The sequence below is a fragment of the Oncorhynchus gorbuscha genome, linkage group LG02 (genome assembly GCF_021184085.1).
Source record: "Oncorhynchus gorbuscha isolate QuinsamMale2020 ecotype Even-year linkage group LG02, OgorEven_v1.0, whole genome shotgun sequence".
Taxonomy (NCBI): Eukaryota; Metazoa; Chordata; class Actinopteri; order Salmoniformes; family Salmonidae; genus Oncorhynchus; species Oncorhynchus gorbuscha.
In genome coordinates, this window is record NC_060174.1 from 3,962,769 (window position 1) to 3,982,871 (window position 20,103).

At 49.0% G+C, this 20,103-nt stretch overlaps 1 protein-coding gene and 1 long non-coding RNA gene across 3 annotated transcripts; both read right to left on the reverse strand.

Moving 5' to 3' along the window:
* Nucleotides 1-767: 767 nt before the first annotated feature.
* LOC123991054 lies at nt 768-2,211 on the reverse strand. 2 transcript variants are annotated; one of them, XR_006830748.1, is made up of 2 exons: nt 1,633-2,211; nt 768-1,365 (listed from the first exon to the last, which is right to left on the reverse strand). It is a non-coding gene; the product is annotated as an uncharacterized LOC123991054 (long non-coding RNA). The 2 variants fall into 2 exon arrangements; XR_006830747.1 differs by having other exon boundaries at nt 1,587-2,211.
* Nucleotides 2,212-2,539: 328 nt separating this feature from the next.
* On the reverse strand, nt 2,540-18,875 carry amotl2a (angiomotin like 2a). The gene is given in 10 exon segments (XM_046299723.1): nt 2,540-2,896; nt 4,083-4,322; nt 5,601-5,866; nt 6,117-6,418; nt 6,734-7,008; nt 11,199-11,282; nt 11,894-12,038; nt 17,510-17,690; nt 17,860-18,085; nt 18,088-18,875. Coding segments are annotated over 10 exon segments (2,292 nt in total). The 5' UTR covers nt 18,578-18,875; the 3' UTR covers nt 2,540-2,813.
* Between the last annotated feature and the right edge of the window lie 1,228 nt (nt 18,876-20,103).

Sequence of the window (20,103 nt, forward strand, 5' to 3'; positions counted from 1 at the left end):
TAGATAGACTCCTCAGAATGCAGAATGCATGCCATGTTGAGGGGTCAGACTGGATAGACTCCTCAGAATGCAGAATGCATGCCATGTTATCAGGGTGAGGGGTCAGACTAGATAGACTCCTCAGAATGCAGGCCATGTTATCAGGGTGAGGGGTCAGACTAGATAGACTGTTTCTCGGAGCGTGTAGAAGAGTGGGAGAGAGGCAGGGCGGACGGGGGGAGTGGGGGGCGGCATTCTGGGCAGAGGCTGTCTGGGGTAGGAGGAGAGATTACTAGTACAACTGACTTCACTAAGCACATATATTACTGTCAATGTATTATAGGTAGGATGTGTGTAATCGTGGAACAAGCTAGAGTAGCTGTGGGAGAATTTTATCCAGGAATGTTGGTTGGCATGGTGAGCTCAATGTAGCTAACACACTGTCTGTCCTTGAAGGAAACAGATGTGCAGTATGAATAGATGTGTATAGACCAGCAGGGGTGGAGACACAGACAGACAGACAGACAGACAGACAGACAGACAGACAGACAGACAGACAGACAGACAGACAGACAGACAGACAGACAGACAGACAGACAGACAGACAGACAGACAGACAGACAGACAGACAGACAGACAGACAGACAGACAGACAGACAGACAGACAGACAGACAGACAGACAGACAGACAGACAGACAGACACAGTCTTTCTTTCTTTCTTTCTTTCTTTCTTTCTTTCTTTCTTAAAGGCCAAACAACACAACTCTTCACACAAAAACACATCACAAAATGAGCAACACTTTAATAAGAATATAAATACATTAAATTAAAACATAACACCAATGACATACAGGCTTGTGCAGCGATGCAGAATCCTGTCCGTGCACCTTGGAGGCAGGTCCACTAGTAACACATGGCAGGTCCACTAGAGAACACCTGGCAGGTCCACTAGTTATACCTGGCAGGTCCACTAGCAGGTCCACTAGAGAACACCTGGCAGGTCCACTAGAGAACACCTGGCAGGTCCACTAGCAGGTCCACTAGAGAACGCCTGGCAGGTCCACTAGCAGGTCCACTAGAGAACACCTGGCAGGTCCACTAGTTACACCTGGCAGGTCCACTAGCAGGTCCACTAGAGAACACCTGGCAGGTCCACTAGTTACACCTGGCAGGTCCACTAGCAGGTCCACTAGAGAACACCTGGCAGGTCCACTAGAGAACACCTGGCAGGTCCATTAGCAGGTCCACTAGAGAACACCTGGCAGGTCCACTAGAGAACACCTGGCAGGTCCACTAGAGAACACCTGGCAGGTCCACTAGAGAACACCTGGCAGGTCCACTAGAGAACACCTGGCAGGTCCACTAGCAGGTCCACTAGAGAACACCTGGCAGGTCCACTAGCAGGTCCACTAGAGAATAATAATATAATAATAATATATGCCATTTAGCAGACGCTTTTATCCAAAGCGACTTACAGTCATGTGTGCATACATTCTACGAACACCTGGGTGGTCCCTAGGGATTGAACCCACTAGAGAACACCTGGCGTTACACCTGGCGCCATGCTCTACCAACTGAGCTACAGGACCACGTAGGTAGAGAACACCTGGCATGTCCACTAGAGAACACCTGGCAGGTCCACTAGAGAACACCTGGCAGGTCCACTAGCAGGTCCACTAGAGAACACCTGGCAGGTCCACTAGAGAACACCTGGCAGGTCCACTAGAGAACACCTGGCAGGTCCACTAGAGAACACCTGGCAGGTCCACTAGAGAATACCTGGCAGGTCCACTAGAGAACACCTGGCAGGTCCACTAGAGAACACCTGGCAGGTCCACTAGAGAACACCTGGCAGGTCCACTAGAGAACACCTGGCAGGTCCACTAGCAGGTCCACTAGAGAATACCTGGCAGGTCCACTAGAGAACACAGACAACTAAAGTTCCGCTTCACTTTTCTCGGTGGAAAAGAGAGAAACGGTCCAGGGAAGAGCAGCTCTCCACTCGGCTCTGTCTGCTAAACACTTTCCTTAGTCCGATTACCCACAGCTTCTCCACTCTGCTCTGTCAGCTAAACACTTCTGGATCCACTTCTGGATTCTTCCCTCGTAGGTAGATAGGTAGATAGGTAGATAGGTAGATAGGTAGATAGGTAGATAGGTAGATAGGTAGATAGGTAGATAGGTAGATAGGTAGATAGGTAGATAGGTAGATAGGTAGATAGGTAGATAGGTAGATAGGTAGATAGGTAGATAGGTAGATAGGTAGATAGGTAGATAGGTAGATAGGTAGATAGGTAGATAGGTAGATAGGTAGATAGGTAGATAGGTAGATAGGTAGATAGGTAGATAGGTAGATAGGTAGATAGGTAGATAGGTAGATAGGTAGATAGGTAGATAGGTAGATAGGTAGATAGGTAGATAGGTAGATAGGTAGATAGGTAGGTAGGTAGGTAGGTAGGTAGGTAGGTAGGTAGGTAGGTAGGTAGGTAGGTAGGTAGGTAGGTAGGTAGGTAGGTAGGTAGGTAGGTAGGTAGGTAGGTAGGTAGATAGATAGATAGATAGATAGATAGATAGATAGGTAGATAGGTAGGTAGGTAGGTAGGTAGATAGGTAGGTACGTAGTTAGATAGTTAGATAGGTAGAACATGTCCATGTCTCCAAACTGTCTGTCCTTCTCCAAAGGAAGTGTCCATCTGGAGGTTAGTCTGACCAGAGACAGACCGACAGGTTGTCTTCTCCTCGTTGGGAGGGACATACAGGACATGAGGATCTCTTGGCCGTCTACCGTGTTGTCACCATCCATCCCACAGCGGATCCCACAGTTCGGCGTTTCTTAAATTAGGATTTCCACCACTTCTGCTGCTGAGTCTGAAGTTCTGGAGCTCTGGTGTGTGTTGGGTGGTGCCAGGAAGAGCTCTAAGGTGTAAAGGAAAAAAATAACCATGTTTTAGACACTGGATTAAAAACGGCAAGGATTTCAGCTCCACGATGAGTTAAGCAGTACAACATAGACAGAGGGTCAGTGGGCCACAATCAAGCCGTGATGTTTGACAAAGACAATCAAGCCGTAATATGTCTGCTACTTGGGAAGCTACCGGCCTTGACTAAACGGTGACTCCGTAGCCAACACACACAGACACATGCTGTAACTCGTGGTCCTTCTGTAGCTCAGTTGGTAGAGCATGGCGCTTGTAACGCCAGGGTAGTGGGTTCGATCCCCGGGACCACCCATATGTAGAATGTATGCACACATGACTGTAAGTCGCTTTGGATAAAAGCGTCTGCTAAATGGCATATATTATTATTATTATTATTATTATTATATTATAACTCTGGCTGGTACGAATGAATAAGTCCACTACTTCCCCTCTCTGAGCCTGTAAGGGTGCCACTTGGGATGCGTCCTGTCTGCTGTGACCCTGGGGTGTCTGGTTACACTTCAACCAGCACACAGATAAAGTTATTTGTTATTACATCATCGTATAAAGCCTGTGTTCCGTTGTAATTCCACTCCACACGTCATTTTCTCTGTATTGTATGTGACTAGGTGTCTGAGCTCATAGGTGACTAGGTGTCTGAGCTCATAGGTGACTAGGTGTCTGAGCTCATAGGTGACTAGGTGTCTGAGTTCATGGGTGACTAGGTGTCCAAGCTCATGGGTGACTAGGTGTCTGAGCTCATAGGTGACTAGGTGTCTGAGCTCATAGGTGACTAGGTGTCCAAGCTCATAGGTGACTAGGTGTCTGAGCTCATAGGTGACTAGGTGTCTGAGCTCATAGGTGACTAGGTGTCCAAGCTCATAGGTGACGAGGTGTCTGAGCTCATAGGTGACTAGGTGTCTGAGCTCATAGGTGACTAGGTGTCTGAGCTCATAGGTGACTAGGTGTCTGAGCTCATTAGGTGACTAGGTGTCTGAGCAAACATTTAGGTGAATAGGTGTCCGAGCTCATGGGTGACAGGTGTCTGAGCTCATAGGTGACAAGGTGTGCTAGCTCATAGGTGACTACACTGTAAGCTCATTCTGGGCTAGGACATCACGGTCAACTGTTTCTGCAGTCCACTCAACAAACATTTCAGGAATAGGAAACAGTAGGCTACACACCGGAGGCAGGTGTTGAGGTCGAGGAAGCCTCAGAGGGTGCTAGCATGCTGGTGGGATACACTGTAAGATCCATCTCCTGGGCTAGGACATCACGGTCACACTGGGTGCTGCAGTCCCTGCTCTGGGGCTTGGACAGGAGCAACAGGGTGGGCAGGGCCAACGGGGCACAGGGGTGTTGGTGCGGGGGCAAGGAGAGAGGAGACATTGCAGCAGCCGTCTGGTCATCAGAGAGGCTCTTCCCTATAAGCACAGACAACAAGAGGAAGATGGTTAATTGTCTGAGCACAGACAACAAGAGGAAGATGGTTAATTGTCTGAGCACAGACAACAAGAGGAAGATGGTTAATTGTCTGAGCACAGACAACAAGAGGAAGATGGTTAATTGTCTGAATAACAGACAACAAGAGGAAGATGGTTAATTGTCTGAGCACAGACAACAAGAGGAAGATGGTTAATTGTCTGAGCACAGACAACAAGAGGAAGATGGTTAATTGTCTGAATAACAGACAACAAGAGGAAGATGGTTAATTACCAGATCAACCAATCACGCGCGCTCAAACATCTACTCTGTCAGCTTCCCTGCCACATCTATCCTAGAGTGGCTAGGAAACGACATACAGTACATGGATTTTTATTACAACAAAAAAATGTCATCATCTACTCGCGGAAGGTCCCTCACCGGGATTTCTCCCCAACAGTAGTTAAACTGTCTGGCGACACTACGCACTAAGCACTTAACAGCTGCCAGTTGTCTCTTGAGATAATGACATGGGCTGTTTAAGATCTGACATTCCTCCAGGCGTTATGACCTGTGACCTGTGACCCCCCCGCCCTCGCCCAGAAGAAGACAGGCAATGTCATAATTCTACAGATTCTTCAGGGAGGAGCTACACTGAGTAAACAAAACATTAGGAACACCTGCTTTTTCCAATGACATCGACTGACCAGGTGAATCCAGGTGAAAGCTATGATCCCTTATTGATGTCACTTGTTGAATCCACTTCAATCAGTGTAGGTGAAGGATGTCAAACTCATTCCACGGAGGGCCGGGTGTCTGTGGGGTTTTGGTTTTTCTATTTTAATTAAGACCTAGACGACCAGGTGAGGGGAGTTCCTTACTAAGACCTAGGCAACCAGGTGAGTGGAGTTCCTTACTAAGACCTAGGCAACCAGGTGAGGGGAGTTCCTTACTGAGACCTGGACAAACAGGTGAGGGGAGTTCCTTACTGAGACCTAGACAACCAGGTGAGGGGAGTTCTTACTGAGACCTGAGGGACCTGAGAGACAACCAGGTGAGGGAGTTCCTTACTGAGACAACCAGGTGAGGGGACCTGGACAACCAGGTGAGGGGAGTTCCTTACTGAGACAACCAGGTGAGGGGAGTTCCTTACCAGGTGAGGGGAGACCTGAGACAACCAGGTGAGGGAGTTCCTTACTGAGACAACCAGGTGAGGGGACCTGAGACAACCAGGTGAGGGGAGTTGAGACAACCAGGTGAGGGGAGTTCCTAGAGCTCACCTTTCCCCTGGATGGGTTGCTCCACTGGGCCATCAGTGTTGATGGAGGGGACGGACCTGGCTGGACGGAGGTCCTGCTGCTCGGTGCTGATGGAGGGGACGGACTTGGCTGGACGGAGGTCGTGCTGCTCGGTGCTGATGGAGGGGACGGACCTGGCTGGACGGAGGTCCTGCTGCTCTAGCCTGTTCTGCTCCCGTCCAGTCCGTTGCTGTAACACCCTGATCACTGCATCCTTCTCCAGGAGCTGGGAGTGCAGCGCTCGGACTCTACACACACACACACACACACACACACACACACACACACACACACACACACACACACACACACACACACACACACACACACACACACACACACACACACACACACACACACACACACACACAGCGATTGCATATGAAGTCAGTCAGATCACTATGTTGATCTCTATCTGAACCTAGGTCAGACCAACTGACTTTACTGTGTGAGCAGGGAGTTACTAAGTGAGCAGGGAGTTAAAAGCAGAAATTGTACCTGTTCTCCATCTCCCGGTGCCTGTGGCTGAATGCCAGGTGGTCGTTGAAGCTGTTATCGGGTGAGTGACGAGGCGAGTGTTTGATGACGCTGCTGTCTCTCTGAGCTGCAGCGGTGGCGGCTGAGTCCATAGCGAACTGCCTCATGGTGCTCTCCTCCAGGTACTTCTGTTCCCAGTGTGTGATGTCAGCCTCCAGAGCCAGGATCCTCTCTTCTCTCTCAGCCAGCTGCTGCTGCTGTACAGACACCATGGAGCTCAGATCAGAGGGCAGGGAGCCAGGACCGCTAGCCGTGCTGTGGGACTGACAACGTGGAAGGAAATGGAATTTAAAAATAATTCAAACAAACATGGAGTTGTTTTGTTTTGTAAGACTATGTTTACTGTTGTCAAATTTTACACGTCAAGGTGGATCCGAAGGTTTCATTTTATATACCAGTGCTGTTCAATTCTGGTCCTTGAGGGCCAAAACACTTCAGGTTTTTGTTTCTACCTACTAGTTAATTGCACCCAGCTGGTGTCCCAGGTCTGAATAAGTCCCTGATTAGAAGGAGAGGAGGAGAGGCCCTCCAGGACCGACATTGAACAGCCCACACCATGTGTCTCCTCTCCTGCTCACCTGTGCTGATCGGAGGCTCTTCAGCTCCTGCTCCAGCCTGGTCCTCAGCCTGAGTTCCAGGGCCTCTCTCTTCTCACAGGCTGCCTGTAGCTGGCCCAGGGAACTCTGCAGCCGCTTTACCTTCTCTACGTACGCCCTCTTCCTCCTAAGCTCCTCCTCCAGGGCCAGGTTACGGGCCTGTGCCGACCCCAGGGCCTGCTCCAGAACCTCCCGGCGCCGAAGCCACTCCTCCCCGGAGCCACGCAGACGCTGCACCTCCCGCTGCTGTTCCTCATCTGAGAGAGAGAGGGAGAGAGAGCGAGAGGGAGAGCGAGAGCGAGAGGGAGAGCGAGAGAGGGAGAGGGAGAGGGAGAGGGAGAGGGAGAGGAGAGGGAGAGGGAGAGGGAGAGGGAGAGGGAGAGAGAGAGAGAGGGAGAGAGAGAGAGAGAGAGAGAGAGAGAGAGAGAGAGAGAGAGAGAGAGAGAGAGAGAGAGAGAGAGAGAGAGAGAGAGAGAGAGAGAGAGAGAGAGAGAGAGAGAGAGAGAGAGAGAGAGAGAGATGTAAGAGATACATTAGTGCATTCGTGCCGTCCCTGGGGGGGGTGCGTCACCTGGGTGGGTTGATTCACTGTTGTGGTCGGCCTGTCTGGGTCCCCCCTTGGGTTGTACCGTGTCGGGGATCTTTGTGGGCTATACTGGGCCTTGTCTCAGGATGGTAAGTTGGTGGTTGAAGATTTCACTCTAGTGGTGTGGGGGCTGTGCTTTGGCAAAGTGGGTGGGGTTATATCCTTCCTGTTTGGCCCTGTCCGGGGGTGTCCTCGGATGGGGCCACAGTGTCTCCTGACCCCTCCTGTCTCAGCCTCCAGTATTTATGCTGCAGTAGTTTATGTGTCGGGGGGCTAGGATCAGTTTGTTTATCTGGAGTACTTCTCCTGTCCTATTCGGTGTCCTGTGTGAATCTAAGTGTGCGTTCTCTAATTCTCTCCTTCTCTCTTTCTTTTTCTCTCTGAGCCCTAGGACCATGCCCCAGGACTACCTGACATGATGACTCCTTGCTGTCCCCAGTCCACCTGGCCATGCTGCTGCTCCAGTTTCAACTGGCCTGGGCCCTAGGACCATGTCCCAGGACTACCTGACATGAGGACTCCTTGCTGTCCCCAGTCCACCTGGCCATGCTCCTGCTCCAGTTTCAACTGTTCTGCCTTACTATTATTCAACCATGCTGGTCATTTATGAACATTTGAACATCTTGGCCACGTTCTGTTATAATCTCCACCCGGCACAGCCAGAAGAGGACTGGCCACCCCACATATGCTCTCTCTAATTCTCTCTTTCTTTCTCTCTCTCGGAGGACCTGAGCCCTAGGACCGTGCCCCAGGACTACCTGACATGATGGCTCCTTGCTGTCCCCAGTCCACCTGACTGTGCTGCTGCTCCAGTTTCAACTGTTCTGCCTTATTATTATTTGACCATGCTGGTCATTTATGAACATTTGAACATCTTGGCCATGTTCTGTTATAATCTCCACCCGGCACAGTCAGAAGAGGACTGGCCACCCCACATAGCCTGGTTCCTCTCTAGGTTTCTTCCTAGGTTCTGGCCTTTCTAGGGAGTTTTTCCTAGCCACCGTGCTTTTACACCTGCATTGTTTGCTGTTTGGGGTTTTAGGCTGGGTTTCTGTACAGCACTTTGAGATATCAGCTGATGTATGAAGGGCTATATAAATAAATTTGATTTGATTTGATTTTGATTTGCAAAACATTCAGACTGGAAAAAGCTTCATTTTTTCAGATGCCAACCAAAGTATAATGTTATTTTACTGCCAGCCACACAAGTAATTGATCTTACAATGAAAAAGCAATGTATTTCTTATAAATAACTAAACACGGCCGTCAATTTTTAGGTTAACACCTTTTCGGCACACCAACTGACATTTTCACAGTTAAAATAACAGCATTCCTCATAGGCTAATTAATCATTGCTCCTGGAGGGCCAACAGACAGGGTAGTGTGACTGTTCAACCTGAACGGTATTCTGTTCCATAACAGACCACTTGAAGCTGATTTAACCCGTTGAAGTGTTTGATTCATTCATGTGTTGGATTCTTCAATGTGTTTGATTCTTTAATGTGTTTGATTCTTTAATGTGTTTGATTCTTTAATGTGTTTGATTCTTTAGTGTGTTTGATTCTTTAATGTGTTTGATTCTTCAGTGTGTTTGATTCTTTAGTGCGTTTGATTCTTCAATGTGTTTGATTCTTTAATGTGTTGGATTCTTTAATGTGTTTGATTCTTTAATGTGTTTGATTCTTTAATGTGTTTGATTATTCAATGTGTTTGATTCTTTAATGTGTTTGATTCTTTAATGTGTTTGATTCTTTAATGTGTTTGATTCTTTAATGTGTTTGATTCTTCAATGTGTTTGATTCTTCAATGTTTTTGATTCTTTAATGTGTTTGATTCTTCAATGTGTTTGATTCTTTAATGTGTTTGATTCTTTAATGTGTTTGATTCTTTAATGTGTTTGATTCTTCAATGTGTTTGATCAATGTGTTTGATTCTTTAATGTGTTTGATTCTTCAATGTGTTTGATTCTTTAATGTGTTTGATTCTTTAAACTTCATTCCCCCAATACACTAAATCATTGTTGTGAAGCTTTACCACAGGCCAGATGATGATGATAGTGTTGAGAGTAAACCTGACGTCACATACTGAGGTAAAGAAATGCCCAAAGAGGGAGACATATCTATCAAGGGGTCAGTGTGTTGTGAGTGAGGAATGGAAACCCTGCATTAGTTGCCCATGAGGAAGGGGAGGGCGCTCGGCAGCTCAACAGCTATGCAGCCATGTGCAGCAGAGTGGGGAGGGAGGCATTCCCGGTGAACGGAACAGCCTGACATACCAGAAAAAATGCCAGGAATCTAAGCCGCATTTACTGTTGAAAGATGTGAATAATGGCTGGTGTTCAAGTGCCAAGGCCGACCTCTGTTAGCAGGACGGGGAGGGAGGCAGGACCTGAGAGCAGGGAAAACCCCGCTAGCCTGCCCTCTGACCTCTGACCTCAGACCACATTAACACGGCAGCAATATAAGACAACAGACCACATCAATATCAGACAACAGACCACATCAATATCAGACAACAGTCTAGTTGAACTATGTGCCTGCCACAGAATGCCAGGGTGAAGTGTTTCACAAAGCTCTGTGATTTGTAAAAACAACCCTCGCGAACAGATCTGAAAACACTCTCTCTTGCCCAGTGCCCTGCTCTCTCTTGCCCAGTGCCCTGCTCTATCTTGCCCAGTGCCCTGCTCTCTCTTGCCCAGTGCCCTGCTCTCTCTTGCCCAGTGCCCTGCTCTCTCTTGCCCAGTGCCCTGCTCTCTCTTGCCCAGTGCCCTGCTCTCTCTTGCCCAGTGCCCTGCTCTCTCTTGCCCAGTGCCCTGCTCTCTCTTGCCCAGTGCCCTGCTCTCTCTTGCCCAGTGCCCTGCTCTAGGAACAGTGGGTTAACTGGCCTAGGAACAGTGGGTTAACTGGTCTAGGAACAGTGGGTTAACTGGCCTAGGAACAGTGGGTAAACTGGTCTAGGAACAGTGGGTTAACTGGCCTAGGAACAGTGGGTTAACTGATCTAGGAACAGTGGGTTAACTGGTCTAGGAACAGTGGGTTAACTGGTCTAGGAACAGTGGGTTAACTGGCCTAGGAACAGTGGATTAACTGGCCTAGGAACAGTGGGTTAACTGGTCTAGGAACAGTGGGTTAACTGGCCTAGGAACAGTGGGTTAACTGACCTAGGAACAGTGGGTTAACTGATCTAGGAACAGTGGGTTAACTGGTCTAGGAACAGTGGGTTAACTGGTCTAGGAACAGTGGGTTAACTGGTCTAGGAACAGTGGGTTAACTGGTCTAGGAACAGTGGGTTAACTGGTCTAGGAACAGTGGGTTAACTGGCCTAGGAACAGTGGGTTAACTGGTCTAGGAACAGTGGGTTAACTGATCTAGGAACAGTGGGTTAACTGGTCTAGGAACAGTGGGTTAACTGGCCTAGGAACAGTGGGTTAACTGGCCTAGGAACAGTGGTTTAACTGGTCTAGGAACAGTGGGTTAACTGGCCTAGGAACAGTGGGTTAACTGGTCTAGGAACAGTGGGTTAACTGGCCTAGGAACAGTGGGTTAACTGGTCTAGGAACAGTGGGTTAACTGGTCTAGGAACAGTGGGTTAACTGGTCTAGGAACAGTGGGTTAACTGACCTAGGAACAGTGGGTTAACTGGTCTAGGAACAGTGGGTTATTAACTGCCTTGTTCAGGTACAGAACGAGAGATTTCTTTTTAACCTTGTCAGCTTGGGGATTCGATCTCGCAACCATTTTGGATACTAGTTCAACGCTCTAACCACTAGGTTACGCTGCCTCCCCGATTATCAAAATTATGTAACAAGAAGTGCTTCCTCTTTCGTCTCTCTTAACATGCTGGCATCTGATCTCTACTTACTTTGTTCCAGGAGTTTGGTGAAGACCTGCTGTTTCCTGTCTGCCGATTCAACTTCCTGCCGTTTGGTAGCGTTGTCCAGACGATCTACAGGTGGAAGAGAGAGGGAGGGAGCTCGATTAGGATCTATAAGTACTTGTTGGAAGGAAGAGCCACACTTAAACCCTTAAAGAGTCTTGCTGCAGGTTACTAGCTTTCCTGCAGTCAAATGACCAAAATAATAATTTTATCACGACTAAAAAAACATTTTATTTTTTTTATTTTTTAAACCTGCCCGAAAATACGGTATTTCTATGTCAAACGATTTTGTGATGTTTCAGTCTTCTGTGATGTATATAAAGTGTAATATTGGGATGTAAACTCAAAATGTAATACATTTCAACTCCATATCTGACATGGTAAAGGTGTCTTCATTTACATTTACATTTAAGTCATTTAGCAGACGCTCCTATCCAGAGCGACTTACAAATTGGTGCATTCACCTTATGACATCCAGTGGAACAGTCACTTTACAACCACGTGTGTGAGGTGTGGATACTTTTGTAGATTTTGTTTCAGAAAGTAACACTCTGTGTGACTCTGATTTAGCACACTTAGCTTTATCTAACCTTTATTTATGTAAGTACATCAAAAAACATTGATTATTTGCGCAATTACTAGCTGCGTTAGCATTAGCATCTAGCTGCTGGTAGCCTTACCTCTGAGGTCCCTGTTGAAGTCGTGCAGTCTCTTGATCTCTGACTCCAGTTGGTTCCTCATGGTTTTCTCCAGGGTCTCTCTCTTGGCTGAGCCCTTCATCAGGGTCTCGTAGGCCTCAGATATCCTCTGGATCTCTCCTTCCAGCTGGAGGGAAACACAAGAGGAGGACACTGTCAGTCCGAGAGGTCTCTAGCTTTAAACATCCTCACCAGTGGTCACTTTTGGGTTGTTTTTTTTAGGGGGGGGGGGGACAGTCCTCGAGGTGGAGACACAAAAGTCGACATTGGAAAAGCGACAATAAATCACTGGTGAAAAGTCAGACGGTGGAAAAGTGACAATTAACTCAACAATTTGAGGGGTGATTTACAATCAAGGAATCAATGGTCTCACAAGACTGGGATACTGAATGAATGAGACATGTGGAGGAGGAGCAGGAGGAGGTGGAGGGGAAGCATGAGGTGGAGGAGCAGGAGGAGGTGGAGGGGGAGGGGAAGGAGGTGGAGGAGGAGGGGAAGGAGGAACAGGGGGAGGAGGACCAGGAGCAGGTGAAAGGGAAGCATGAGGTAGAGGAGCAGGAGGTGGAGGAGCAGGGGCAGGTAAGGTGGAGGGGGAGGAGGAGAAGGAGGAGGAAGAGCAGTTGGAGGAAGAACAGGGGGGGGGGATCCAGAGATATTGAGGACATTTCAGTCTCTGAAAGAGGAACACTTGTAGTGATTTCAACTGAATGTGTTTTAAAACACACAGGCTAACAGATAGCACAACCAGGATATGAAACTCTAAGCAATGTTAATGTTCCATGTAATGAGGGATGTGGGGGAAGGTAGAGGTTTGTGTGGGGAAGGTAGAGGTTTGTGGGGAAGGTAGAGGTTTGTGTGGGGAAGGTAGAGGTTTGTGTGGGGGAAGGTAGAGGTTTGTGTGGGGAAGGTGGAGTTTTGTGTGGGGAAGGTAGAGGTTTGTGTGGGGAAGGTAGAGGTTTGTGTGGGGAAGGTAGAGGTTTGTGTGGGGAAGGTAGAGGTTTATGTGGGGGAAGGTAGAGGTTTGTGTGGGGAAGGTAGAGGTTTGTGTGGAAGGTAGAGGTTTGTGTGGGGGAAGGTAGAGGTTTGTGGGGAAGGTAGAGGTTTTTGTAGGTTTGTGGGGGGAAGGTAGAGATTTGTGTGTGGGGGAAGGTAGAGGGTTTTTGTAGAGGTTTGTGGGGAAGGTAGAGGTTTGTGTGGGGAAGGTAGAGGTTTGTGTGGGGAAGGTAGAGGTTTGTGTGGGGAAGGTAGAGGTTTGTGTGGGGAAGGTAGAGGTTTTGTGGGGAAGGTAGAGGTTTGTGTGGGGAAGGTAGAGGTTTGTGTGGGGAAGGTAGAGGTTTGTGTGGGGAAGGTAGAGGTTTGTGGGGAAGGTAGAGGTTTGTGTGTGGGGAAGGTAGAGGTTTGTGTGGGGGAAGGTAGAGGTTTGTGTGGGGAAGGTAGAGGTTTGTGGGGAAGGTAGAGGTTTGTGGGGAAGGTGTGGGGAAGGTTTGTGTGGGGGAAGGTAGAGGTGGGGAAGGTAGAGGTTTGTGTGGGGAAGGTAGAGGTTTGTTGGGGAAGGAAGGTGGGGAAGGTAGAGTTTGTTTGTGTGGGGAAGGTAGAGGTTTGTGGGGAAGGTAGAGGTTTGTAGGGAAGGTAGAGGTTTGTGTGGGGAAGGTAGAGATTTGTGTGGGGAAGGTAGAGGTTTGTGTGGGGGAAGGTAGAGGTTTGTGTGGGGAAGGTAGAGGTTTGTGGGGAAGGTAGAGGTTTGTGTGGGGGGAAGGTAGGTAGAGGTTTGTGGGGAAGGTAGAGGTTTGTGTGGGGAAGGTAGAGGTTTGTGTGGGGAAGGTAGTTTGTGGGGAAGGTAGAGGTTTGTTTGTGGGGAAGGTAGAGGTTTGTGTGGGGAAGGTTTGTGTGGGGAAGGTAGAGGTTTTGTAGAGGTTTGGGGAAGGTAGAGGTTTGTGGGGGGGAAGGTAGAGGTTTGTGTGGGGAAGGTAGAGGTTTGTGTAGGGGGAAGGTAGAGGTTTTTGTGGGGAAGGTAGAGGTTTGTGTGGGGAAGGTAGAGGTTTGTGTGGGGGGAAGGTAAAGATTTGTGTGGGGGAAGGTAGAGGTTTGTGTGGGGAAGGGAAGTAGAGGTTTGTGGGGAAGGTAGAGGTTTTGTGGGGAAGGTAGAGGTTTTGTGGGGAAGGTAGAGGTTTGTGGGGAAGGTAGAGGTTTGTGTGGGGAAGGTAGAGGTTTGTGTGGGGAAGGTAGAGGTTTGTGTGGGGGAAGGTAGAGGTTTGTGTGGGGAAGGTAGAGGTTTGTGGGGAAGGTAGAGGTTTGTGTGGGGGAAGGTAGAGGTTTGTGGGGAAGGTAGAGGTTTGTAGGGAAGGTAGAGGTTTGTGTGTGGGGGGAAGGTAAAGTTTTTGTGGGGAAGGTAGAGGTTTGTGGGGAAGGTAGAGGTTTGTGTGGAAGGTAGAGGTTTGTTTGTGGGGAAAGTGGGGAAGGAGGTTTGTGTGGGGAAGGTAGAGGTTTGTGGGGAAGGTAGAGGTTTGTTTGTGGGGGAAGGTAGAGGTTTGTGGGGGGGAGGTTTGTGTGGGGGGTAGAGGTTTTGTGTGGGGGAAGGTAGAGGTTTGTGTGGGGGAAGGTAGAGGTTTGTGTGGGGAAGGTAGAGGTTTGTGTGGGGAAGGTAGAGGTTTGTGGGGAAGGTAGAGGTTTGGGGAAGGTAGAGGTGTGGGGAAGGTAGAGGAGGTTTGTGTGGGGAAGGTAGAGGTTTTGTGGGGAAGGTTTGTGTGGGGAAGGTAGAGGTTTGTGTGGGGAAGGTAGAGGTTTGTGTGGGGAAGGTAGAGGTTTGTGTGGGGAAGGTAGAGGTTTGTGGGGAAGGTAGAGGTTTTGTGGGGGGAAGGTAGAGGTTTTTGGGGAAGGTGTTTGTGGGGAAGGTAGAGGTTTGTGTGGGGAAGGTAGAGGTTTGTGTGGGGAAGGTAGAGGTTTGTGTGGGGAAGGTAGAGGTTTGTGTGGGGGAAGGTAGAGGTTTGTGGGGAAGGTAGAGGTTCTTGGAGGGAAGGTAGAGGTTTGTGGAGGGAAGGTAGAGGTTTGTGTGGGGAAGATAGAAGGTAGAGGTTTGTGGGGGGAAGGTAGAGGTTTGTGGATGAATGGATTGACGGAAGTGTCTCAATGTACAATACTTTAAAATGTGGAAATAACCTGTAAACGCGTGTCTGTCACTAGAAATGAATGTCCCTCTGATCCATCCACTGTGCACATTCCTGCTACAGCACAGCTAGAGGGCAAATCTGATATGCAGCAATGGTAAACAAACACACACACACACTATACTTCTCTACCTACCTCTACAGCCTTTGCGTGCCAACGGGGGCTTAGAAATAAACCTATTAATGCTTATATAATCAAATTATAGTTCACTCATAACTATTACTAAACTGTATTACAAGCAGATAGGCTGACCGGGCGTCTCAGGCTCTGCACACTCCTGGACTGCATCCTACCAGGTGACATGGAGAAGATCTGTGTCTGCACCACGTACTCTCACTACTGGTGTCCCCCAGGGCTCGGTTCTTGGCCCTCTCCAATTCTCTCTATACACCAAGGCACTCGGCTCTGAAATATCATCACGTGGTCTCTACTATCGCTGCCACTCCTTTTCTCCTTCCCCTCTTCTAACACCCAGGTGGCGACATTCATCTTTGCGTGTCTGGCAGGTATCTATAAGCTTGGATGTTGGCCCACTACCTCAAGCTCAACCTTGACAAGACAGAGCTGCTCTTTCTCCTGGGGAAGGCCTGCCCGCTCAGACCTCTCCATCACAGTTGACAACTCCACAGTGTCCCCCCTCCTAGAGTGCAAAGAACCTTGGCATGACTCTGGACAACACCCTGTCATTCTCTGCAAACATCAAAGCAGTGACTCGCTCCTGTAGGATCATTCTCTACAACATCCATAGAGTACAACCCTGCCTCACTCAGGAAGAGGCGCAGGTCCTAATCCAGGCACTTGTCATCTCCTGTCTGGACTACTGCAACACGCTGTTGGCTGGGCTTCCCGCTTGTACCATCGAACCCCTGTAACTTATCCAGAACGCTGCAGCCCTCCTGGTTTTCAACCTTCCCAAGTTCTCCCATGTCACCCCCCTTCTCCACACACTCCACTGGCTTCCAGTCGGAGCTCGCATCCACTACGAGACCATGATGCTTGCCTACGGAGCAACAAGAGGAACTGCCCCTCCCTACCTTCAGGCTATGATCAAACCCTACACCCCAACCCGAGCACTCTGTTCTGCCACATCTGGTCTCTCTGCCCTCCCACCCCTACGGGAGGGCAGCTCCCTCTCAGCCCAGTCCAAGCTCTTCTCTGACCTCCCACCCTACGGGAGAGCAGCTCCCTCTCAGCCCAGTCCAAGCTCTTCTCTGACCTCCCACCCTACGGGAGAGCAGCTCCCTCTCAGCCCAGTCCAAGCTCTTCTCTGACCTCCCACCCCTACGGGAGAGCAGCTCCCTCTCAGCCAAGTCCAAGCTCTTCTCTGACCTCCCACCCTACAGGAGGGCAGCTCCCTCTCAGCCCAGTCCAAGCTCTTCTCTGACCTCCCACCCTACGGGAGAGCAGCTCCCTCTCAGCCCAGTCCAAGCTCTTCTCTGACCTCCCACCCTACGGGAGAGCAGCTCCCTCTCAGCCCAGTCCAAGCTCTTCTCTGACCTCCCACCCTACGGGAGGGCAGCTCCCTCTCAGCCCAGTCCAAGCTCTTCTCTGACCTCCCACCCTACGGGAGGGCAGCTCCCTCTCAGCCCAGTCCAAGCTCTTCTCTGACCTCCCACCCTACGGGAGGGCAGCTCCCTCTCTGCCCAGTCCAAGCTCTTCTCTGACCTCCCACCCTACGGGAGAGCAGCTCCCTCTCAGCCCAGTCCAAGCTCTTCTCTGACCTCCCACCCTACGGGAGGGCAGCTCCCTCTCAGCCCAGTCCAAGCTCTTCTCTGACCTCCCACCCTACGGGGTGCAGCTCCCTCTCTGCCCAGTCCAAGCTCTTTTCTGACCTTCCACCCTACGGGGTGCAGCTCCCTCTCTGCCCAGTCCAAGCTCTTTTCTGACCTTCCACCCTACGGGGTGCAGCTCCCTCTCAGCCCAGTTCAAGCTCTTTTCTGACCTTCCACCCTACGGGGTGCAGCTCCCTCTCTGCCCAGTCCAAGCTCTTCTCTGTCCTGGTACCCCAATGGTGGAACCAGCTTACCTCTGAAACTAGGACAGCAGAGTCCCTGCCCATCTTCCTAAAACATCTGAAACCCGACCTCTTCAATAAGTATCTTAAATAATCCCACAGTACCCACCCCTCACCCCCTCCTCACCCCCTCCTCACCTCCTCGTGACTAAAATGTAACCCTAACCACCTCGATGATGCATTCCAAAAGTCACCGTAACCACCTCGATGATGCATTCCAAAAGTCACCGTAACCACCTCGACGATGCATTCCAAAAGTCACCGTAACCACCTCGATGATGCATTCCAAAAGTCACCGTAACCACCCCCACGATGCATTCCAAAAGGCACCGTAACCACCTCGACGATGCATTCCAAAAGGCACCGTAACCACCTCAACGATGCATTCCAAACGGCACCGTAACCAAGGAGTCTCTCACCTTCTGAAGTCTGGCGGCCTTCTCGCTGTACACCTCCAACTCTTTCCTTAGTCTCTCATTCTCCCTCAACAGGTCCATTTGGGCAGTGTTGTTGTGAGTACTGGTGTTGCTGTGGCTCGTGTAGACCTCTGGACCATAGTGGACACTGTGTTGAACCATCTCGGCCTGGGAAGGTAGGTACCTGGGGAGAGGAGAGGGACTCGTGAGTATCCAACGGTATTGTTCACAACATCTTGGTTGTAAAACCCATAGAGGGGCACTGGGATATGAAGCTATATTCATCCCATATAGAAAACAAGGTGTCTTTACTGGTCTGGCACCCATAATTGGAATATGTGTGTCATATTTACCTGTGCTGTGATTGGAATGAGGGAGGTGGTTCCTGATAGTAGTGTCCGTGTGTCTCCTGTGAGTGGCTGACCATGTATCCAGGAGGCCTGACCAGGAAGGGGTAGTCTGGGGGAGGTCCCCTCTGAAACTCTGGCCCCTGGTGTTCAACAGGCCCAGAGTGGCCATTAGACAGTTTAGGGTAACTGTGAGAGGAGCTGAGAGGCTGAATGTCTCTGCTTGATCTCTCAGGGAGAGTTGCATGAGACGCTCACTGAGGCTCCGGGCGTGCTTCCGTTTCAGGTCCCACTGGCCATCTCCCTGGTGATCCATCATCTCAGGTCCCAGCTGAGGCTGACCCTGCTGGGCCCCTACCGAGGCCAGGTACTGAGAGTGAGCCTTGGCCTCCTCATAGGTGGGCAGCTCCTCTCCGTGTCTGTGGAGCTGGTAGAGATGACACACGAAGTCCCTCTCACAGTGTTTGTAGTCCCCCTGGTACTCCTGGCCCTGGGGGTCCTGTCTGGTGGACATGTGGATGAACTGGGACTCTTCCTGGGTCAGGCTCTCCAGAGAGGAGCGGGGTGATCCGGTACCGCCTCCTCCGCTGCTGTTGCTGCCTCCACGCAGGGCCTGCTGCTGGATGGCCAGGAGGGTACGGGTGTCCGTGGGGTTCCCGTGACGGAGCTGCTCCTGGATTAGACGGTGTAGAACCGTGCCAGAAGACTCCTCAGCAGTTCTCATCTCAGTCAATCAGAGAATATTTAAGTGAATGGATGTGTTGAAGAGTTGGATGTTTTGGATTCTTAATAAACCACAGATCTATATAGAAGAGCAATAAGAGAATTAGCTCAATCAAGTAACTAGCTAATACATTTGGTAGCATTTAACATAAAGCCTTATAATGCCGTTATAATTAATACTTGTTATTTAACAAGGCAAGTCAGTTAAGAACAAATTGTTATTTACAATGGCGGCCTACCCGGGGGAACAGTGGGTTAACTGGTCTAGGAACAGTGGGTTAACTGGTCTAGGAACAGTGGGTTAACTGGTCTAGGAACAGTGGGTTAACTGGTCTAGGAACAGTGGGTTAACTGGTCTAGGAACAGTGGGTTAACTGGTCTAGGAACAGTGGGTTAACTGCCTTGTTCAGGGGCAGAACGACATCATTTTGTTTTTGTTTTACCTTGTCAGCTTGGGGATTCAATCTTGCAACCTTCCGGTTACTGGTCCGACTCTCTAACCACTAGACTACCTGCCACCCCTATTCCCATAGTAACACCAAGTTAGTGCACAAATTCCACGCCTGCAACATTCTCCTCTGGGCTTTTTCTATTCATAAAAAAAAAAAAATATGAGCTAGGACTCTAGTACACGATACTCTGCATTCAGTTCAGGGTAGTCTATTATAATTAAGTAGAATTTACTTCAGCGTGTAACTGCAAACATACCAAACACTGTAAACCATAGGCCGATATTAGCTTGTCAAGCAATATTACTAGGTATTATTTTGAAAGAAAATAACTAAATAATATGTATATTTTAGTTTGGCCGATATTAGCTTGTCAAGCCATATTACTAGGTATTATTTTGAAAGAAAAAGGTCAAACCCTGAGGTATTGAAGAAAAAAATAATATGTATATTTTAGTTATTGAATATCATTATATTGAGACATTTCCTGCTGCCAGCTACACAGATTCCATTCAGATTCCATTAAATTGCCTGATTTGTCCTTTTTTGGGGGGGTGGGTGGGGGGTTTACAAATGATTTGCACATACAGAAGTATGACAGAGATGAAATGAGATCAGTGAGGCTTTGTTGAAAGACTAAATGTATGTTTACTGGTCCTTCTGTAGCTCAGTTGGTAGAGCATGGCGCTTGTAACGCCAGGGTAGTGGGTTCGATCCCCGGGACCACCCATACGTAGAATGTATGCACATATGACTGTAAGTCGCTTTGGATAAAAGCGTCTGCTAAATGGCATATATTATTATTATTATTACTCTACAATGTCAACAGTGTGGATAACACAGGCTTACTGTATACATGGGCCTAAATACTATAAACGCTATAGTCAACACACACAGCCTGGGTAGACGTTCACACATCTGATAACATTCCAGTGTCAACTAGGAAAATAAAACATATAGCCCAATAAAACTATTTAAACTCACTGTCAATAAAGTGCAGATGAACTCTCAAGACTTGATCACAGACCAAAGCCGACTTCCCGACATTTTAAATAAAAGTATAAAATATATGCAATGA